Below are 23,049 nucleotides of genomic sequence, written 5' to 3' on the forward strand. Positions count from 1 at the left end.
CGCGCGAGCGATAAGGATGGGTAGCTTGGGGTCATTGGACAATAAAATTGGGCTTTAGTAAAGACTCATTGCATCATTCGTCATCTTGTCATTAAGCCCCCACTGCAGGAGTACGGCCTTCCCTTGTTACAGGCAAATGGAAGTTTTACTGACCTGTAACTTGTTCATTTTCTTCGATGCCTGACTTTACTGATAGCTCGGTCGTAATAGGGCCTAACCCCCTTACTAATAAAAAGTTACACAGTTGTTGATCACTGTTTTAAAATGTCATTTCCATACTAAACGTCACTTTAAAACACTGATCACCGAGCGTGTAAGTTTTATTAGTAAGGGGGTAAGATCTTAAAGGAACGAGTGAATAACTATTGTTCAAGTTTCAACTCCACTAGTTCCACCAACTGCGCCTCTCAGCTAACAATGTCATCAAAACGAGTCCAAGAATCCAAACCAAAGCTGAACAAAGTAATTCCAATCCTATCATAATATTTTCCTTATTCTTTCAGAGTGCTTGCCCACAATGGCGAAATAAATACATTACGAGGTAATGTGAACCTGATGAAGGCTCGCGAGGGAGTCATGAAGAGCGAAATCTTTGGAGAAGGTAAGATACAAAAATATTTATTACATCACTATAAACTATGACAAATGTACCCAAATTCACAATGTACCTACTTCTCTTCTAGATCTCAAGAAGCTTTACCCAGTCGTGGAGCCGAACCTCTCAGATTCTGGTTCAGCCGACTGTGTGCTAGAGTTTCTTCTTCACTGCGGCCAGCGGTCCCTGCCAGAGGCCGTCATGACCATGGTGCCTGAAGCCTGGCAGAACGACCCCACCATGCCTAAGGAGAAGCGAGACTACTACCAGTGGGCGTCGTCCGCTATGGAGCCGTGGGACGGGCCTGCCTTGGTCTCCTTCACCGATGGCCGCTATATTGGTAAGTCTTCTTTGCAGCCTAGATAAGATATTGAGGCTTGGTGGAATGATCCCACCATGCCCAAAGAGAAGCGAGACTACTACCAGTGGGCCTCGTCCGCTATGGAGCCGTGGGACGGGCCTGCCTTGGTCTCCTTCACCGATGGCCGCTATATTGGTAAGTATTCTTCTGTCAAACTGTAGACTGCGTGCTAGTTCCTTCTCCACTGCGACCAGCGGTCCTTGCAAGAGGTCGTCATGACCATGGTGCCTGAAGCCTGGCAGAACGACCCCACCATGCCTAAAGAGAAGCGAGACTACTACCAGTGGGCCTCGTCCGCTATGGAGCCTTGGGACGGGCCTGCCTTGGTCTCGTTCACCGATGGCCGCTATATTTGGTAAGTATTCTTCTCTCAGACTGTAGACTGCATGCTGGAGTTCCTTCTCCACTGCGGCCAGAGGTCCCTTCCAGAGTCCGTAATGACCATGGTGCCTGAAGCCTGGCAGAACGACCCCACCATGCCTAAAGAGAAGCGAGACTACTACCAGTGGGCCTCGTCCGCTATGGAGCCGTGGGACGGGCCCGCCTTGGTCTCCTTTACTGATGGCAGATATATTGGTAAGTCTCTTTTACTGCCTGGTTGAGGCTAGATCGAACGACCTTATTGTTCAATGGATCTGATCTGATCGATCTGATTAATCGTCGTGGGTCAATTGATAGTTTAACTTTACTCCGGGACGAACTTTACCTTCACTGGTTGGGCTTTTATTGGCGATCAAGCAGTGGGAACGAGAGGTGGGAATAGTACTGTTTGTTCAATTTAAAATAATGCTATGGAGCCGTGAGACGGGCCATTGTCTCCTTTACTGATAGACGTTACATTGGCAATTCTTCAAGTCAAATTATTCCCCGTTTCCTGAAAAGAAGTTACACGGTGATTACTCTATCAGTGATTTTTATTCACTATGTTACCGATTCCTTGGTGTCTTTCTAGCGGCAAACAAAGACCTAAATAACACAATCAACGTCGTTTCAGGTGCCATACTGGACAGAAACGGTCTTCGTCCGTCGCGCTTTTACGTGACGAGCGAGAACATCCTCGTCATGGCATCTGAAGTCGGCGTGTATGACGTCGACCCGGAGAAGGTCATTTTGAAGGTAAGGACAATTATTTTGACATTACAACTACACATTTATCTCCCTTAGTGGCCTCGGTGGTCCTATTTTATTCTGTCGGAAGCACATGGCTAACAAAATGCAGCATATCAGGTTTTCCCAACGCATGGAGCAGGCCGTCTGGCCAGCATGGGAATGTAGGCTAAAATCCTCCATTTACCTCTGGTAAATTAGAGAGGTCGTCTTTTTGCTGATAATGATTACAGCTACTTTATGATATGTCAATCTTAATGTCCTCCCATTACCGACGTTTCGTTCTTGAAGGGGATAAATTTTATATTGAGAAAGAATCATTTCTCAAGTTAGTGATTTGAAAATTTTTTATGATTTTGGTAATTGAATTGACATTATTTTATACGAAATATTTAAAGTGTGCTTTGACATTATAAGAAACTAGTGTAATAATTAATAATTTGTAATATTTTTCTCCACCAGAGCCGTCTGAAGCCCGGCCGTATGTTGCTGGTGGACACAGAAGAGAAGAAAATTATCCAGGATGTCGAGCTCAAGCTGAAGATCGCTCAGAGTCGCCCCCACTCCAAGTGGTTGAGCGAACAGGTACGGAATACTTGATTGTCTATATGTTACGGATAATGTGATAAATTGAAAATTATTAATAATAACCGGTTATTATGAATAATTACCGACAGTCGCGGTAAAAGTGATAAATTAATCACATTTAACAGTGATTATTTAATAATTCAACCTTAGTACTAACAAATTTTATAAAAGAGAACAACATCTTGTGTACGTGCTCGTGTACAGCCAAACTTTTGAACGTTTTGATATCATATATTAATATAATTTGGCATAATGAGTTTGTAATTTTTCTTCCATAATATTACTTTTCCATGATGCCTATAACATAATGTTTTGATTTAAAGTGAAAAATAGGTTAAGGTGCGGCGGGGGTGGCCCTTGGGCCACCCCTAAGCCGCCTATTTAGTTTTATACACACATAAATGACCTCATATTAAGCACATTTACCAAATCATGCGGTAATTATTCATAATAACCGGCGATTATTCATAATTTTCACATTTATCACTTTGACCGTAACATATATAAATTACATCGGAAATGTTCTTGTTCAGGAAGGTGGCCAAATGACTTAGATTTTGTAGATAGAATATTGTCACAGATAACTAAAAGTTCATGATTGATTCATTTTGCAATCAAAATTTTTATTGCAAAGTCAATCATAAACTTTTAGTTGCTTGTTTCACTATTCTATTTACAATATACCTTAGACCAAGTCTATGCACATAGTTCGGTTTCAATCTACTTGCAAGATCGTTAGAATCTATTGACGCGAACTATGTCTGTTGGCTTTTATGGTGGTGGTATATTTCTGAAATATGTATCATAACTATAATGTAGCATCCTTGATATGTACCTCTTGTCATTACATAACAGCACTATTGGAATGAATTTATAAGCATCCAATCTTTGTAATTTCTCAATTTTACCCTATTTATTTATGTATTTTTATTTCATCTACATACACACACTTTGTGTATATTTCTATGCTAAAACATTTTATAAAATATGTGAAATTATTTGTCTATGCCTGATAAGATGCCACATATTTACACATTTCATACACACACAAAAAATTAACGAAACATATTTTGTATTTATTAACAACACCATTATAATTCCAATGTCTCTTTTTCTATGCCGCATTCGATCTGCCGTTGGGATAACAAATATTATTTAAGATGGTGAGTTTTGTAGCATGGATGGTGTGGAGTTTCGTTTTCAGAGTTGCTTCTTCTTGAAAACAGAAGAAAAATAATGCTAAGATACTACTAGCGCCTCTAGTGGTACTATTTTGAAACTGCTTCAATGTTTGACTTCATTTTTAATCAAGTTTGTGGGTACAGTCGACTGCACGTTGGACCATACAGGTTGTGTTGCAAATTCGCTCTTATTTCAACAACATAAGCTCCTCCAAGGAATAAGCTTGATGTGCCGTCACCTGTACATCTGGTTCTTTCAAAACGAGAACTCCAGAAGTCAAGCATTACGTTGTTAAAAACAAAGTAGATTAGAAGATAATTGGATTTATTGGCTTTTGGTGTTAAGTATGTAACCTTTACTTAATACCTATAACAAAATTGTTGGCGTTGTTTCGTTTTTATATTAATAAAATTGCTTACTAGACTTTTAGTCAGCTTTAGATCGTGATACAATTTGAATTAATAATAGCTGGATAAAATTAGCCACGCTCAGAAGCCCTCCGTTTATTTCTTGATTTGAATCAGCAACTGGACAGTTGAACTGTACTTTCAATATATTTTCTTTGAATTAACTCAACTCTCAATAATAACTTGGTGAGCCCCAGAGAAAAGTCGCTACTTAGTTTTAAACTCTTATTTTCTTCATTTTAATTTGCCCCAATGGCTCGAGTCTTTTGGAGTTGCAAAATAGTGAAATTAGCAAGTTTCTGTTGACCACCAGTCGAATTCTATAGTTCAGTTGTCTATGGCTCAACAAGCTAATGAATAAGGTTTTTATAGAACCACATTCTTTACAGATAACAATGGAGGACATCCACAAATCGGTGGCGGCGGCCGAAAATGGAGTGGTTTCCAATGGAACCGTCAACGGCGCTATCACTGGTTTGTGCGACAAGCGGCTTAGCCTCTTCGGATATACTATTGAAGCCATCAACATGCTGCTGCTGCCTATGATCCAGAACAAGTACGTATAGAACTTAATTGTATCGTATAGTTTCAGACAAATGAGGTCCACTGCTGAATTTAGGCATAGCCTAAGGATTTTCACAACAGTTAGTCCTGTGCTGCTTGCATCCAGGTGTTTCTCGCGACCTTCAACAGATCGTCGGTTTACCTAATGGGCGGCCTGCCCACACTACGTCTTCTGGTCTGTGTTTACATGGCATCAGTTCGACGAGCTAATGCGCGAAATTGATAGTCGTAAAGTATTCTGAAATCTGCTCTATTTTACTGATTTTTTTTTTGTAAGATCCTTTCACAAAGTATTAGAAAACTTTTAAAAAACATGACTGATATCAGTAAAGTCATTCTAATGCTATGGCGTGACTGAGAAAACGCCAGAAAGATGGCAATTTTTTATTCATGTTCTTTTTGTAAAGTCTGCAAGTCCGATATCGACTCTGTTAGGCTTATTATTACTTTTAACTAAAGTCTGGTCGCCGAGCACGTAGAATTTCATCCAATAACCTCAAGCTACCTGTCCTTATCGCTCGCACGTAATTATATTGCTGTCGCGTCTGTGCGACGGTCGGCAGCAGTGAGTGTGCGAGCGCGACCAATGTTTGCGCCTCAGACTAGCAGATCAGGTTCAGCTGGGATAGGTAGTACTCGTACTCAAATGAATAATTTTGGTTTGAATTCAGACTATAACGTTTATTTGACGTTTACAATGGTAATCGAATGAAAGTTAATAAGTGAAGTAATGAAGTGAACTTATCACTCGCACGTAATTATATTGCTGTCGCGTCTGTGCGACGGTCGGCAGCAGTGAGTGTGCGAGCGCGACAGCAATATAATTACGTGCGCGCGATAAGGATAGGTAGTTCGGGGTCATTGGACAAAATTCTCCGTGCTCGGCGACCGCAACTTGTTTTTACCGGATACCACTACTTACTAACTAGACGGCGCAGTGTAAAATGTCCAAGAATATATTAACTATTGCTCCTCTGCAGGAAGGAAGCGCTGGGCAGCATGGGCAACGACGCGCCGCTGGCGTGCCTGTCGCTGTTCCAGCCGCTGCCCTACGAGTACTTCAAGCAGCTGTTCGCGCAGGTCACCAACCCGCCCATCGACCCCTTCAGGTACTCACCATCTACCGTTTCATAGCTTTTGCCAGCCCTTTTTTTTAACTTTGTGTTATACCAGGCCTGTTCATCTCCGCGAGTTTGCATCGAAAACAAAACACGTGCGACTACATCTGAGATACCTCATCGACAGGACAATCACGAGCGAGTATTGACGCACGCACGTGTATTCTTCACCCATTTGCATTGTAAAGACAATAAACTATATGTAAAAATATAGAAACACAAAATATAATTCATGCTTATTCATGTATTTCCTCCGCCATTTTCCGCAGTTTGGCACCTTACGTCACACACCATTTTACCGAAGTCAGCCCTATGTCTTCGGCGCAGTACCGAACACTGACGTTTGTCAACAAAATGGTGCTCGACTCTTGAGACAAGCTAAATTACACCATATTATTAACGACATTGAGCATACATTTTTTTAAATACCTTCGCGAAGAAAACCTTCTGTACGTAGTAGTTATTATTATTCTGTGGTTATACCTTTTACGCTCTTGAGTCTTACGGTCTTTGGTGCTGATGTTCTCGTGATGAGAAGGTTTGGAGACTGTGGAGCATTTTATCGACGCTTTGCACCACAAAAACATATCAAATAAATTAGAACCAGAAAATGAGTTTTTGAAAATAACTCCCTCTCTACCCGTGGATGTCATAATAGACGATCAAGGGATTGCAAACATGAAGCCTCCCCAACCCGTCTGGCTAGAGCGTAGGCAATTATAGGCCAAAATCCTTAATTTGCCTCTAGTAAATTAATATAAAAAAACCTGCAATGGAAGCTCAATGACCTGACGGTGATGACACTCACGAGAGTCAACGTCACCTTCATCACTCATTTTGAACGTGTAGACAAGTGAACTTACTTACTTGTATGCTGTGTCCTGCAGAGAAAAGATAGTGATGTTAAAATAACATGTTTCTGTGTATTCCAGAGAGAAGATAGTGATGTCTCTTCTGTGCCCCATCGGGCCGGCGCCCAACATCTTAGAACCCAGCGCGGCCTTCGTGCACCGCCTGTTCCTGCCGCAGCCCATCCTGTCGCTGCCCGACCTGCATGCCTTGAAGAACACCAGCCACCGCGGGTGGAAGGTGAGCTGTGTAGCGTAGTGACGTCACAGTGTGCCCATCGGGCCGGCGCCCAACATCCTGGAACCAAGCGCGGCCTTCGTGCACCGCTTGTTCTTACCACAGCCCATCCTGTCGCTGCCCGACCTGCATGCCTTGAAGAACACAAGTCACCGCGGGTGGAAGGTGAGCTGTGTAGCGTAATGACGTCACAGTGTGCCCATCGGGCCGGCGCCCAACATCCTGGAACCAAGCGCGGCCTTCGTGCACCGCTTGTTCTTACCACAGCCCATCCTGTCGCTGCCCGACCTGCATGCCTTGAAGAACACAAGTCACCGCGGGTGGAAGGTGAGCTGTGTAATGTGACGTCACAGTGTGCCCATCGGGCCGGCGCCCAACATCTTAGAACCCAGCGCGGCCTTCGTGCACCGCTTGTTCTTACCACAGCCCATCCTGTCGCTGCCCGACCTGCACGCGCTGAAGAACACAAGTCACCGCGGGTGGAAGGTGAGCTGTGTAATGTGACGTCACAGTGTGCCCATCGGGCCGGCGCCCAACATCTTAGAACCCAGCGCGGCCTTCGTGCACCGCTTGTTCTTACCACAGCCCATCCTGTCGCTGCCCGACCTGCATGCCTTGAAGAACACAAGTCACCGCGGGTGGAAGGTGAGCTGTGTAATGTGACGTCACAGTGTGCCCATCGGGCCGGCGCCCAACATCTTAGAACCCAGCGCGGCCTTCGTGCACCGCTTGTTCTTACCACAGCCCATCCTGTCGCTGCCCGACCTGCACGCGCTGAAGAACACAAGTCACCGCGGGTGGAAGGTGAGCTGTGTAATGTGACGTCACAGTGTGCCCATCGGGCCGGCGCCCAACATCTTAGAACCCAGCGCGGCCTTCGTGCACCGCTTGTTCTTACCACAGCCCATCCTGTCGCTGCCCGACCTGCACGCGCTGAAGAACACAAGTCACCGCGGGTGGAAGGTCAGATTCCTACTGATAATCTGTCTTAGTTTCTGAGGAATACGTAGCTTAACTAATAGTCCTCCCGACTTCTTGGTGGGAATCTGAAGCGTCATGTTAGCGGTTTTGTTTTATTTCCTCAAATTCGTGTTTGGGCGACTATTAATGTGTAATAATGGTGGATTATTAACCATTAAGTGTTCGTGAACGTGCATGAGTGTGGGCAAGTGAAGCAGAGCAGTGCATCGTGATTCTTCTGGTTCTCTCAAGTTGTCCATAGGAGGTCTCAGTAAAGCACCACAACTTTACTGAGACTCAAAGGGTGGGAAGGGGTATCATCTATCATCCTTCATTATATCATTACTTGATCTCATTTTGTAACTCGTATCACATAAATACTTGAAAATGGCACAAATCAAGTCGACCTCGACGTGTATTGCCAACATCATCAAAAAAGAAGAAGAAGAATAGTCCTCCCACTCGTTGGACCTACCATCCAGTAATGGTCAGAAGTCCCGCGGAAATATCACTCCACGGGAAGCCAACCACGGATCTGAGATATTTTCTAACCTGGGAAAAAATTTGGGCGCCTCCCAGCGTTGTTTCGTAGGTGTGGTCAAAAAACCATTTGCTTTTTATAGAACTTTTTTTTTACAAAACTCCCTTCTTTCCATTTGGCGCCCCCTACTGTTGCCCGGGGAAAACGCCGGCAAGACCCCCCTGCTAGATCCGTGTCTGCAAATCGCTGTGGGATACCTTTATCCAACATCTGATTCCTGAATTTCATAAACTAACTTCCAACATTTCAATAACGTTAACCCGTTTGTCCGCAGACCAAAGTAATCGACTGCACGTACGACTACAAAGACGGGCCAACAGGACTAGAGCCAGCCTTGAGCCAGATCTCTAGTGAGGCACACGCCGCGGCTTCGTCTGGATACCAGCTACTGGTGTTGTCTGACCGCGCCGCCGGGCCAGACCGCGTGCCTGTCAGCTCACTACTCGCTTTAGGTAAGTTGTATTTACTTTACAGCTATAGTCCTATTAATATTATAAATGCGAAAGTGTATAAGGAAGTCTGGATGTTTGTTACTCTTTCAAGTAAAAACTACTGAACGGATTTTGTTGAAACTTTACAGTATTATTAACAGGCTATAATTTATGACGGTCTGTGGTAAACTAAATTTCACGCGGGTGAAGCCGCAGGTAAAAGCTAGTACTCAATAAAGGACGAAGCACACTTATCAACCCCGAAAACATAAAATATCGTAAGTTCGTAACCGTATCCGCATTTATTTTTTTTTTTCTAACTGTGACTTCGTGATGAACGGACGTGTCGAAGTGTCTCCGCGCTGTTGTTAAATATTTGATATTTTTTGACTGGAGCCCTCGGACTTCGCCCCTGTTGGCTTGGTGCTGCGCCCCGTCTGACCGGAGCACCTTTACGTCGCGTCGAGCGCGAGTGCGTGTTTTGTGTGCCGGGCTGGATTCGATCTCGGGGCCTCGCGGCTGTTTAGACCGAGCGTGTTCCAACTGCGCCACGAGATCGGTAAGCCGCGCGACGAAATAAGCAACCATAACCGAACTTGAGTGCTACGAACTTCTACGAACGCGCGCAAACTACGAACCTCCTGAGCGCGGCGAGCTACGAAATTGCTACGAGTGACTACGACCACACTTTACTCTCTGTGCTACGACTGCCGGTTGAACGCGCTCTCACTCGACGACGGATTCCTCGCAGTAAACAACATAATAATATTATTATTTGAAATGTCAAAGACGACAAGCTCCTGGGGCTGCTGCGGCAATGACTGCTCGGAGGACGAGAGTTTTAATGTCTGTTGTAAATGCGGAAATAAGTATCATTTTGCATGCTTATCAATAACGGAGTCGTCTGAATTACCTGAAACTTGGAAGTGTCCAGCATGCATAAATAAAATGCCTAAAACTGCAAGAGTTGATACAACACCGGCCCGTAATGTATCTACGTCTAGGAGCAAGAAAAGGTTTGCTCTCAACTCGCCTCCAGCGCCGTCCCCCCCTGCGGCTGCCGCTACTGTCGATGAAGTACGTTCTATTGTCCAGGATTTATTCAAGCAAGAATTCGATTCTATGTACAAGAGAATAAATGACAGTTTTTCGAAGAACCTCAATGAAAAACTCGCACCAATTAAGGAGGAAATGGAGCAAATTACAACATCCATGTCATTCATGAGTGCCAGATTTGACAGCATCGAAGCAGAACATAAAGCTGCATCCAATACCGTAAAAGAACTGGTCGCAGACAACATCAAACTAAATAATACAGTGACTCATCTTACTCAGCGTCTAAGTTATCTGGAACAACAATCAAGAGCAAATAACCTTGAAATCCAATGTGTCCCGGAAAGCAAGAGCGAGAACCTGATGAATATAATCTCTCAGCTTGGACACGTTGTTAAGTGCAAATTAAATGAGGAAGTCATTGCCAACTGTACACGGGTGGCCAAGGTTAACCCCTCAACTGCACGACCCAGATCGATAGTGGTTCAGTTTGTTTCACCCAAGACTCGTGACCAGGTTCTTGCTGCCACATACAAGTTTAATAAAGACAATCCAAATGACAAGTTATGTACGGCGCACCTCGGCTTTGGCGGTGACAAAATACCAGTATTTGTGGTAGAACATCTCTCTCCTCATAATAAGGCTCTGCATGCTGCTGTGAGACTACGTGCGAAAGAAAAACGTTATAAATATGTATGGGTTAGAAGTGGTAAAATATTCGCTAGGAAAAATGACGACTCAGGTTACATATTAATTAAGGAATTCAATGACCTTAGTAAAATTGTGTGATTTTGGGTTGCGCGCCTATAAACATGTGTACCATTCAATAATAATTGTTAAATTCGACGGGTTAAAAATATATTATCAAAACATTCGGGGCCTTCGTACTAAATCTCATATTTTTTATAATAATTTATGTTGCAATAATTACGATGTTATAATTCTCACTGAAACATGGCTTAACAGCTCTATGCACGACAATGAGCTTTTTGATCCACGGTACGTAGTTTATAGGCGCGATAGAGAATCCACGGGACAATTGAACAGCAAGGATGGGGGAGGTGTACTGATAGCTATTTTAAGAAGCTTCCAATCAAAACGGATTCCCGAATGGGAGAGTTCCTTGGAAGAACTATGGGTAGTCTTAAAGGTTCGTCTTTCATGTAAAGTTAATCAACTGGCTCTTTGTGCAGTTTACCTCCCCCCCCCGGTCGGCTTGAGCAATTTGAAAATGTTTACTAACAATTGTAGCAACATAATGGAAAATATTGGCCATCCTGTATGTATTATTGGTGATTTCAATCTCCGTCAAATTAAATGGTCCATGCTAGATGAAAAAACCTACTCTAGTTCATTGTCTAATACTTGCAAAACCCTTTTAGATTTTACTTTAGTAAATAAACTTGTCCAATTTAATCATGTTACTAATAAGACTGGGTGCACTTTGGATCTTGTGCTGAGCAATTTGGCATCATGTATTGTAAATAAGAGTGTGTGTCCGCTTAGCATAGTTGATAACCACCATCCACCGATAGAAGTATCTATTACCTATTTTAAGGACAAAAGGTTACCATATAACAGCGATACTAAAAAACCTAACTTCTATAAGGCCGATTTTGTTTCTATTCGCGAGCACTTGAAAGAACTTGACTGGACCTCTTTATTTAACACGGATGATACGGTAGATACTATGGTAGCTGTATTTTATAGAGAAATTAATATTGTGATTGATAAGTATGTGCCTTCTAAAAAACTTAAAAAAAGCTCATACCCTCCGTGGTTTAGCCACAGTCTTATTAAAGCTCTCAAGGAAAAAAATAGATTAAGACTGCGCTATAAAAAGTATAGTAATCCTATGGATGGTATAGAACTGGGTATAGTCTCTAAAAGGTGTAGTAAATTGACCGCTCAATGTTACAAGCAACACGTTGATAAACTTGAGGAAGGAATCACTAGTAACCCCAAGTTGTTCTGGACCTTGATTAAAAGTAAAAGAGGAGGCAGCAGTAGTTACCCAGCTAATATGTCTGACGGACACACCTCTACATCTGATAGCTCAAGGATCTGTGAATTGTTTGCCGATGCCTTCTCAGCTGTATTTGATGATGGTAGTAGTCTGGGCCCGGCTGAGTGTATTGATCCCAGCTTTATTGCTGCCCTAAAAGCAAACGCTCTGGGTCTGAATGCACCTTTACTATATTATGACGAAGTGTTGGCTAGTTTAGAATCCTTAGACGCTTGTAAGGGTGCAGGACCGGACAATGTACCCCCTTTATTTCTAAGAGTTTGTGCATTGGAGTTGGCGGAGCCTCTACTTGCTATATTTAACAAGTCGCTATCTGCAGGAGTTTTCCCTTCCGTTTGGAAGATGGCTAAGGTAGTTCCAGTCTATAAAAGTGGCAACAAGTCCCTCATTGCAAATTATAGGCCCATATCAATTCTATCAGCAGCTGCCAAAATTTTTGAATCTCTCATCTGCCCACACCTTCAGAGACACCTTAAGCTATATATAAGTAATTACCAACATGGATTCGTGAGCTCTAGATCCACTTGCACTAACCTTGTAGTTTTTACAGAATATCTGACAAAAGCCTTGGATGCTGGTAAGGAGGTTGACGTCATTTACACAGATTTGAGTAAAGCCTTTGACCGGGTCCCTCATGATGTTCTGATTCAGAAGTTGTCAGATTACGGCATTACAGGATCACTACTGAAATGGCTCGAGTCTTACCTCTCTCAAAGGGGGCTCTTTGTCGTGATGAACGGTTCTAACTCCGGTATTCGTAATATTAATTCAGGCGTTCCCCAGGGATCTCACCTGGGCCCTGTCCTCTTTAATGTTTTTATAAACGACCTTCCCTGGCACTTACGACATTCCGAACCTTTCCTATACGCTGACGACTTAAAAATTGCCAAAATTATCAACTCTAAAAATGATGCTGATCTTTTACAGTTGGACATTGACTCCCTAACAACATGGTGTAGTGCTAATAAGATGCAACTCAATTACAAAAAATGCTTTCACATGAAATTTTCAAGGAAGATAAATGAATCGCACTTTAGCTACTTGATCAATAGCAACATAATACAGGCTGTAGACACAATGAAAGATCTAGGTGTTATATATGACAAAAAATTAACTTTTCAGTCTCATATTGAGTACATAATCAAAAGAGCATCTAAAATGCTGGGATTTGTGCTCCGAAATATTAAGTGTCTTAAACGACGCAAGATCAAAATACTTTTATATAATTGTTTAATACGAAGTATTCTGGAATACTGTTGCACAGTGTGGCGTCCTCACTATGCCGTGCATTCACTTCGTCTAGAACGCATACAAAAGCGCTTCTTGTGGCATCTTGCGTTCGCAGAGGGTAAAGCTAAGAAGCTTTCCTCATATAATAGTAGATTACTGCAATTTAACATTATGTCACTTGAAAAGCGTAGGGATCTAATGGATGCACTGTTTCTACATAAAATATTCCACAACAAGATCGACAGCCCACAATTGTTGGGTCTATTCGCGCTTCGCGTCCCTCTTAGAACACCGAGGAAGCCAATCACTCCACTATATCCCCCTCTTAGAAGAACCGTATTAGGGACTAGTTCTCCAATACCCCGGCTGAGTAAGCTTGTCAACAGCATAAGTGATCTGGTTGATTTACACGCGGACTCTCTGACATCATACCGTAAAGCCATTTTTAGTCACTTGTCCGGTCCCAGCTCTGCGGAAAACACGTCTTCATGAAAATAAAATTCTCTAGATACTTACTTGCTTAATTAATGTAAAAAATCTGTACAACTTTGTTTCTGTTAAAACTTAGCACATGTCTGTTGGATTGATTTATACCTATCATTATAATATAATGTATAATATTAGTCTTCACGTTAAATGCATGCTGTGTTTGCCTGTAATAAGTTAATACATTGAACATGTACCTATTCTTCTTAAGATTTATACAATTGTATTGGTGTAATTAACTGTTGGTGAACCAAATAAATAAAATAAATAAAATAAAATCAACTCGAGGCGGTCAGTATTCTTTGTATGAAACTCCGTACTCCATACTGCAAGGCACACTTATCCGCACCGTAATGTAAACACCTCGCCTAGCGGTTGACAGCGCGGCGAAAGACGATACGGTGTTGAACCCTTTCCGGGTTGATGTTGTCAAGTGTGCTATGATCTTTAGAGATACACTTCACACACTGTACTATTTAGAAATACGGATTCTGCTGCAGATGGCTTACGTTTACGCACAGACTCTACTGGAGGGTGTAAACACACCTAAATCCTGTTAATTCAATTTGCAGGCGCGGTCCACCATCATTTGATTGAGACCCGCCAGAGAATGAAGGTGGGACTCATCGTGGAGACGGCCGAAGCTCGCGAAGTGCATCACATGTCTGTGTTGCTTGGTAAGTGTTCTATTGACCTTCATTTGTTAAGTGACGTCATGAAGTTATTCGTGATTTTTAATATGTTGACGTCAGTCGCGTACGCCAAGCGTACGAATCAAAACAGCACAATAAATGCTGCAGTGTGTATCCTATCAATAATAATACCCTCAACATGGAACTATTATTACGCCTAAATTATGTCATTTACTGCCACTATGGAAATCGTTAGGCTGAAATGATGATGATAGCATTCAAATAATTTGCATTTTCTATAATTCATCATCATCATCATCTCAGCCATAGGACGTCCACTGCTGAACATATGCCTCCCCCAATGCTTTCCATGTTACCCGGTTGGTAGCGGCCTGCGTCCAGCGCTTTCCTGCTACCTTGAAATAAAAAATATTTATCATTCTATTCTCTCCAGGATATGGCGCAGACGCCATCTGCCCCTACCTAGCCTTCGAGCTAGCTTTCGCATTACGCAATGACAACATAATCGACCCTACCCTCACCGATGACGACATCTACAAGGCCTACCAGAAGGCCATCGAGACTGGCCTAGCTAAAGTCATGGCCAAGATGGGAATCAGTACGCTACAGTCGTACAGAAGCGCGCAGATATTCGAAGCTGTGGGATTGAATGAGGAGGTCGTGGACAAGTGCTTCAGAGGAACACAGTCTAGGATTGGTAAGTTATTTGTATATTGTAATGATGATACATATCTACAAGGCTTACTAGAAGGCCATCGAGACTGGCCTAGCTAAAGTCATGGCCAAGATGGGAATCAGTACACTACAGTCGTATAGAAGCGCGCAGATATTTGAAGCTGTGGGCTTGAATGAGGAGGTTGTTGACAAGTGCTTCAGAGGAACACAGTCTAGGATTGGTGAGTTATTTGTATATTATAATGTGATGACATCTACAAGGCCTACCAAAAGGCCATCGAGACTGGGCTCGCTAAGGTCATGGCCAAGATGGGAATCAGTACACTACGGTCGTACAGGAGCGCGCAGATATTCGAAGCTGTGGGCTTGAATGAGGAGGTCGTGGACAAGTGCTTCAGAGGAACACAGTCTAGGATTGGTAAGTTATTTGTATATTATAATGTAATGATGACATCTACAAGGCCTACCAGAAGGCCATCGAGACTGGCCTAGCTAAGGTCATGGCCAAGATGGGCATCAGTACACTACAGTCGTACAGAAGCGCCGAGATATTTGAAGCTGTGGGCTTAAATGAGGAGGTCGTGGACAAGTGCTTCAGAGGAACACAATCTAGGATTGGTAAGTTATTTGTTTATTATAATTAACAGTAATACTTTATGATTTCCCCTGAGGATTTGAACGTCACATCTTAAAAGATAAAGCTCAAAATCTATTGTGAAGAGTGAAAGTAGGCACTAGAATACCACTTTTTCTTTTGTTTGCAGGTGGCGTCAACTTTGAAATCCTATCCAAAGAGATTTTCGATAGACACGCGCTGACATACGGACCGTTCACAGACGCATTAGTTCTCAGGTATGTTCTAAATGATGGTAATTGGAATTAAGTAAATAACCAAATACATGGGTACCTTAATTTATTATTAATTTATTTAAATATTTATTTAAAACGATTAATCTAATGAAAAATAATAATTTTCTTCTTTTATGTACAACAATTTAGGACGTAAGGACTTCGAAATCAGACTTTGAGTTGCCAAAAACATTTTCTAAGCAGTTTTTATATCATTTCTTTTTTTTTCCAGGAACCCGGGAGTGTACCACTGGCGCGCGGGAGGCGAGAAGCACATCAACGACCCTCTGTCCATCGCCAACCTGCAAGAAGCCGCCGTCAACAAGAGCTCGTCGGCTTACGACAAATACAGGTTTGTTGCTTGATGATTTTACGTTTCGAACTTAGCACAGTTCATCATCATCATCATTTCAGCCATAGGACGTCCACTGTTGAACATAGGCCTCCCCCAATGCTTTCCACATTGATCGATTGGTAGCGGCCTGCGTCCAGCGCTTCTCTGCTACCTTTACGATGTCGTCGGTCCACCTTGTAGGTGGACGTCCCACGCTGCGTTTTCCGGTACGCGGCCTCGACTCCAGAACCTTGCTGCCCCATCGACCGTCAGTTCTGCGTACTATGTGCCCTGCCCATTGCCACTTCAGCTTGCTAATCCGTCGGTAGCACAGTTACTTTTAAATTATCACTGTTACGGGATTATGCAACAAAAACATTTTTACAAAGGTAAACAGAAATTTACTCTCCCGACGTTTCAACTCGGTTGCACCAATCATAATACAATAAAAAAATTAAAATGCAACATAATAGTCTAAAATATTATACAGTTGTTACTTTTCTTCAACACTAACCTATCACTTTTCGCACACAGGGAGAGCTCACTGGAATCAATCCGTGCTTGTACGTTGCGAGGTCAGTTAGACCTCGTACGCTTGGATGAACCCATCCCACTAAGCGAGGTCGAGCCCGCCTCGGAGATCGTGAAACGATTTGCTACAGGTAAGCACTCCATTTATTTATATTTCTAGAAAGAAATAAATAAATAAATCTTTGGACAATTTCACACAGCGCCAGCTAGCCCCAAAGTAAGCAACTTAATGCTTGTGTTATGGGTGCTAGCTTAACGGATATACTACTTATATACTTTTTTTTTTTTAAATACATACATATTATACATAGTCACACCCAGACCCGTCACAGAAATTAAAATTCATCATTTCAATTTCTGCCCGGCCGGGAATCGAACCCGGGACCTCTCGGCATAGTAGTCCGTTCTGAACCACTACACCAAACGGCCGACAAATGCTTTGCCCACTGGCCGATGGGGATGTCCAGTAGGCTATGTGGGACTATCCTCGCCTACCCTTAGTGAGTACTATCTACTAAAACCCGATGGTGTTCAACGGAAGTGCGAATTATTGTCCTAACTTGCACATTCACAGCTCGAGCGAGCCTCTTCGGATTTGAGGGGACCTCCATTCCCCTTTTCTTGGTTTTTTTATAGAAGGTTTCTTCTCTTGGCTTGAGACTGGTAGAACAGGATCTCCGGACCGCCGTAGTGGGTTACGGATTACTCTATGCCACTTCTCAGTCGGCTTTTCTGACCAGAAGAGTACCGAGTACCCTGTTCAGTATACAGGATAGTGTAATGGAAGCTGGAAACATTATATTTTCTAATAGATCCAGTTTATGCTGTAAGCTTTAACCTATTATTGATACCGTTTGATAGAGCTCGTGAAGCACTTAGGATCAGTAACCAGTTTTTCGATATCTTTGAAATAATCGTGTGAGATTATTTATCGTTTCCACCCTATACAGGGTGTTAGGTAAATGGGTATATGAGCCGACACTAGCCCATGTTAACATGGGCATATAAATGGTATGGTGAAGTCAGAAATTTGATATCATAATTTTATTTTTTTTAATTTATATGACCATGTTAACATGGACTAGTGTCGGCTCATATACCCATTTACCTAACACCTTGTATAGTGATGTGTAGTTGTATTTAATTTATTTGTATCCGTGTTCCCCAGGCGCGATGTCATTCGGCTCGATCTCGCTGGAAGCTCACACGACGCTTGCGGTGGCCATGAACCGCATCGGCGGCAAGTCCAACACCGGCGAGGGCGGCGAGAACGCGGACCGCTACCTCAACCAGGTCAGTACGTTGTAGATATCTTGGAGTAAAATTTGCACTGAATAGACATTCTGAAAAGGCAATCTTTACTCTGTGCCCTATTCAATAGGGTCTTGCACCTCTTTGAAATGCTTATGTTGTAAATCAATCCTTAGGTTATAATGAACCAGTGGAATTTTTATTTCAATTTTAAAAAACCGCTAAAACTTAAATGTTAATTTTGACTTTTCATGCGGAAACGCTAGCCGCCATGCTGATTCGACTCGTGGCGTCACTCCGTTAGTAAACAAAAACGACTACGAAATTCAAATTCAAATCGTGTTTATTGTGAAATCACAGGTACATAAGTCAGGTCATTAAATTTGTATGATAGATCAGCTGACTGAGTAGAATAAAGACTGAGTAACCAAAATTGTGTTAATAATGAGTTAATGTATATGATTGGTGTCTTGTGCCTAATACAAGTGTAAAAATCCGCAAAAATTGTGGATTGAATTGTTAAGTGATATAAAAAAAACATACGGGTCGAATTGAGAACCTCCTCCTTTTTTGAAGTCGGTTGAAAATGGGGAAAACTAATGATTGATAGATTTGTACTTCCTGGAAGGCGACTGCTTTAGTCGAATCAATTCACCTGGGTGAAATGGTTCCGAGGTGAAATTAGGAGACTAAAAACTCCACTTCATCTAGGACCTAGATTAAGTGGAGTTTTTAGTCTCCTAATTTCACCTCTGAACCCTGGGTGAAAAAAGTGGAATAATCCTAAATATGTATATACGGTAGACAACCTTTGAAATACTTTGTAAACCTTGAAAATATTTTTATTAATACCATGTTTACATCCCCAGGACCCGGACTACAACAAGCGCTCGGCCATCAAGCAGGTGGCGTCGGGCCGCTTCGGCGTGACGGCGTCGTACCTGGCGCACGCCGACGACCTGCAGATCAAGATGGCGCAGGGCGCCAAGCCCGGCGAGGGCGGCGAGCTGCCAGGTACATTCGTTTCAGCCAAATGACGTCCACTGCTGGATGAACGGTCCTGCGCTGCCCGCATCCAGGCTCTTCCCGCGACCTTTACCAGATCTTCGGTACACCTAGTAGGAGGCCTGCCCACGCTACGTCTTCCAGCCCGTGGTCGCCACTCGAGGACTTTCCTGCCCCAACGGCCAGGTACATTACTCAATACTCAATATTTTATTGCATCCATTATGTAGGTACCTAAAATTAGAACATAAAACTCATAAAAACTCATCTATTTTTGCAAATAGGCTTTTAAAAAGCACTTTTACACGTCCCAGTATTAACCCTACCACTGCTTCGCGCTTCGGGATAATAAATGGGCCAGTGCTGAGATGAAATGAGATCGAATTAGAAATGAAGAGATCCGTAAAGGAACTTAAGTCGCTGATATAGCCCAACGGATTAGTAAGCTGAAGTGGCAATGGGCAGGGCATATAGTACGCAAAACTGACGGCCGATGGGGCAGCAAGGTTCTGGAGTGGAGGCCACGTACCAGAAAGCGCAGCGTAGGACGTCCACCCACAAGGTGGACCGACGACCTCATAAAGGTAGCAGGAAGGCGCTGGACGCAGGCCGCTACCAACCGAGCGACGTGGAAAGCATTGGGGGAGGCTTATGTCCAGCAGTGGACGTCCTGTGGCTGAGACGATAATGATGATGTAGATAGATAGAACCTTTATGACACACACAAAAAGTACCGACGGCGGCACTACAATGTAAACACTGGGATCTTATGCAGTTGTAATAGAAGCGAAATTGCAAAAAATAAGTTGTCTAATGTGCTGTCGTTTGTACAAAGATACTACGTGTGTCTCGATACGGATCGCTCCATTTCCACTCCTCCGGATGTTTTTATAGAGGTTTTCTCTTCTTGGCCTTAGTGAAATAGAACTCGCGCCATTTAGCGGGTTATGGTCTGCTCTATGCCGCTGCTCAATCGGCTCTGCTGATCCAAGGAGTACCGAGAGCAGCCCTCTAAAGAATGGGCTCGGGCAAATGCACCACCAGCTCTCGCTTTTAAAGATGTTCCCTACAGTACCGCGGCCCGGGAAAATTCCCTGACGACCCCAGCCCACTAAATTTTATGAGTTGTTTGACAAGCCCTGCCGAATGCTGGGTTTTTGTTCGCGTTGGTACACTGATACCCCCCAAGACAGAACAGCATTTCCCTATCCGGAAACTAATATTAACCTCCTGTTATTGGTTCTCAGGTTACAAAGTGACGGAAGACATAGCGAAGACCCGTTGCTCAGTGCCCGGCGTGGGACTCATCTCGCCGCCGCCTCACCACGACATCTACTCCATTGAAGACTTGGCTGAACTGATCTATGATCTCAAGTGCGCCAACCCTAACGCCCGTATCTCTGTGAAACTCGTATCTGAAGTTGGCGTGGGTGTGGTAGCTTCTGGAGTAGCCAAGGTTAGTGAAAATTTATCATTAGATAAATGCTAGTGAAGCAAAAAAAGTTTCTGCAAGATGTCTTAATAATTTTAGACTACACTAAGCTTATGGTTGTATCACGAATTCACAGTAGGCTGTGTGCCCTATTTTATGAGGCAAACGACCCCTCAAAGGAGATAAAAAAGATATTTTTAGTGCGAAAATATTTTAAAGTCCCGTTAACCTCTAGGTTACCTTTGACCGTTCAGATAGCCTAAGGCCGGCAATACACGGACCGCTTGAAGCAGTCAGGGTCGACAGTTTCAAGCTGCGACTGCACAGTGAACTGCAGAGTTCTATGGACGCACATACACGAACCGCTCGAGCAGTTGCAACTGATTCGTTATGTCCAATAGGATCTATATCTATTTTGTCATCTCTCTGAATTCTTTGTCCCGTCTACCAGGGCAAATCAGAGCACATCGTGGTCTCAGCTCGTCAAACTGCATCAAATTTTAACCCCAAACGCCTTATTTTTATTTTTATTTTATTTATTTGGGAAATCAACGGCGATACATTATGGTAATATTATACATTAGTATTGAATAAAACTTACAGCTAATTACAGATTTCCACAGAATATCATATTGAGTTGGAAATGTAAATTAAAAATAATAAAATAAATTATGCTGACACTAAAACATTAAATGAAACACAAAACATATACACATTATGCTCCTTGTGTGTTCGTGTGTGTGTGTGTGTGTGTGTGTGTGTGTGTGTGTGTGTGTGTGTGTTTGGCCCACCCACTGATCAGGCATCTTTTAGCACTTTAATGGCTTGTAACCTAAATTTTACCTTGCTATAGGTAAATAGGTCAATCTCGCTGAAGTACTGGTTATACACTCGCGGCAAACGTGATAGCGGTGCATTGCTCGCGTATCTCGTCTTGCAGTGCGGTACATTGAAAAGAGGACGTGGTTGGCGGCGCGATCGGGGGGCCGGAACGCAGTACGATACTCCTTCCACAAGCTCAGGGCAGTCCACCCCACCGCGTACTATGTCGTACAACAGGCAAGCATCAGTCAATTTGCGTCTATAGCCTTGCTCATAAAGTTCTTTTTCCCGTGCGCCAGGGTAAAGCGGAGCACATCGTGATCTCCGGCCACGACGGCGGCACGGGCGCGAGCTCGTGGACGGGCATCAAGTCGGCCGGCCTGCCGTGGGAGCTGGGCGTGGCCGAGACGCACCAGGTGCTGGTGCTCAACGACCTGCGCTCCAGGTCAGTGGACACAGGACACAGCCGAGCACATCGTGGTCTCCGGCCACGACGGCGGCACGGGCGCGAGCTCGTGGACGGGCATCAAGTCGGCCGGCCTGCCGTGGGAGCTGGGCGTGGCCGAGACGCACCAGGTGCTGGTGCTCAACGACCTGCGCTCCAGGTCAGTGGACACAGGACACAGCCGAGCACATCGTGGTCTCCGGCCACGACGGCGGCACGGGCGCGAGCTCGTGGACGGGCATCAAGTCGGCCGGCCTGCCGTGGGAGCTGGGCGTGGCCGAGACGCACCAGGTGCTGGTGCTCAACGACCTGCGCTCCAGGTCAGTGGACACAGGACACAGCCGAGCACATCGTGGTCTCCGGCCACGACGGCGGCACGGGCGCGAGCTCGTGGACGGGCATCAAGTCGGCCGGCCTGCCGTGGGAGCTGGGCGTGGCCGAGACGCACCAGGTGCTGGTGCTCAACGACCTGCGCTCCAGGTCAGTGGACACAGGACACAGCCGAGCACATCGTGGTCTCCGGCCACGACGGCGGCACGGGCGCGAGCTCGTGGACGGGCATCAAGTGAGGAACGCGGGTGCGAATCCCACCGCCGCCACTCGACTATTGTGGTGAGCCCACTCGTAACACAAGCTTATTTAGCTTAACACGAGGGGCTAACGGGACTATTAGTAATTTGTACAATAAGTAAAAATTGCTAATAATATTTTAAAAAAATGTAGACTAAGCTCCCCTTGTACGAAACCTTTAAACGAAGCCATCGAACGAAAATATCAGACCACAACGAAGCGGCACGGATGCCAGCTGCCAGTGGCCGAGATCCACCAAGTGTTAGTGCTCAACGACTTCCGATCCAGATAAGTAGACATTTTCAGCTCATTTAATCTCAACTGCAGGAGCAGTACCCTAATCAGAGGCAATAAGGATTTGGCCTAAACTCCCTACGCTGAGAACGCACGCACGTTGAGAAGCGTGATGTTTACATATTTGTCTCTAAATCACCTTTTAGTACGTGCTTGGGTACGGGTACGTTGTTTTATTCCACTTCGCCGGAACCAAACAGTAGTCAATGTACAATCTTCTTCATATCGAACAATGGCCAATCTACAGTTGCATGTAATCTTCTTCCAGGGAACGTAACGTTTCGTGCGTCTTAAAAATATGTTTGCCTTTCAGAGTGGTGGTCCAGGCTGACGGTCAAATCCGAACCGGTTTCGACGTCATGGTCGCTGCGCTCCTCGGCGCCGATGAGTTCGGCTTCAGTACAGCACCCCTCATTGCTTTGGGTAATGTATATTTTTAGTGTATTAATCTGA

General features: G+C 44.0%; 1 protein-coding gene across 1 annotated transcript in view; it reads left to right on the forward strand.

Annotated features, from left to right (window-relative positions):
- The window catches only part of LOC135071248 (uncharacterized), a 98,074-nt gene that overhangs the window by 40,038 nt on the left and 34,987 nt on the right, over positions 1 to 23,049 (forward strand). Inside the window, exons 8-25 of the mRNA XM_063965032.1 lie at positions 504 to 601; positions 684 to 935; positions 1,951 to 2,072; positions 2,526 to 2,648; positions 4,630 to 4,796; positions 5,785 to 5,913; positions 6,855 to 7,011; positions 8,784 to 8,961; positions 14,308 to 14,412; positions 14,822 to 15,085; positions 15,828 to 15,915; positions 16,145 to 16,264; positions 16,781 to 16,908; positions 17,946 to 18,070; positions 18,898 to 19,042; positions 20,281 to 20,489; positions 21,587 to 21,732; positions 22,910 to 23,019. Of these exons, the coding sequence (XP_063821102.1) occupies positions 504 to 601; positions 684 to 935; positions 1,951 to 2,072; positions 2,526 to 2,648; positions 4,630 to 4,796; positions 5,785 to 5,913; positions 6,855 to 7,011; positions 8,784 to 8,961; positions 14,308 to 14,412; positions 14,822 to 15,085; positions 15,828 to 15,915; positions 16,145 to 16,264; positions 16,781 to 16,908; positions 17,946 to 18,070; positions 18,898 to 19,042; positions 20,281 to 20,489; positions 21,587 to 21,732; positions 22,910 to 23,019 (2,666 nt within the window). The remainder of the gene's footprint in view (positions 1 to 503; positions 602 to 683; positions 936 to 1,950; positions 2,073 to 2,525; positions 2,649 to 4,629; positions 4,797 to 5,784; positions 5,914 to 6,854; positions 7,012 to 8,783; positions 8,962 to 14,307; positions 14,413 to 14,821; positions 15,086 to 15,827; positions 15,916 to 16,144; positions 16,265 to 16,780; positions 16,909 to 17,945; positions 18,071 to 18,897; positions 19,043 to 20,280; positions 20,490 to 21,586; positions 21,733 to 22,909; positions 23,020 to 23,049) is intronic.

Source organism: Ostrinia nubilalis, chromosome 4, assembly GCF_963855985.1.
Source record: "Ostrinia nubilalis chromosome 4, ilOstNubi1.1, whole genome shotgun sequence".
Lineage (NCBI taxonomy): Eukaryota > Metazoa > Arthropoda > Insecta > Lepidoptera > Crambidae > Ostrinia > Ostrinia nubilalis.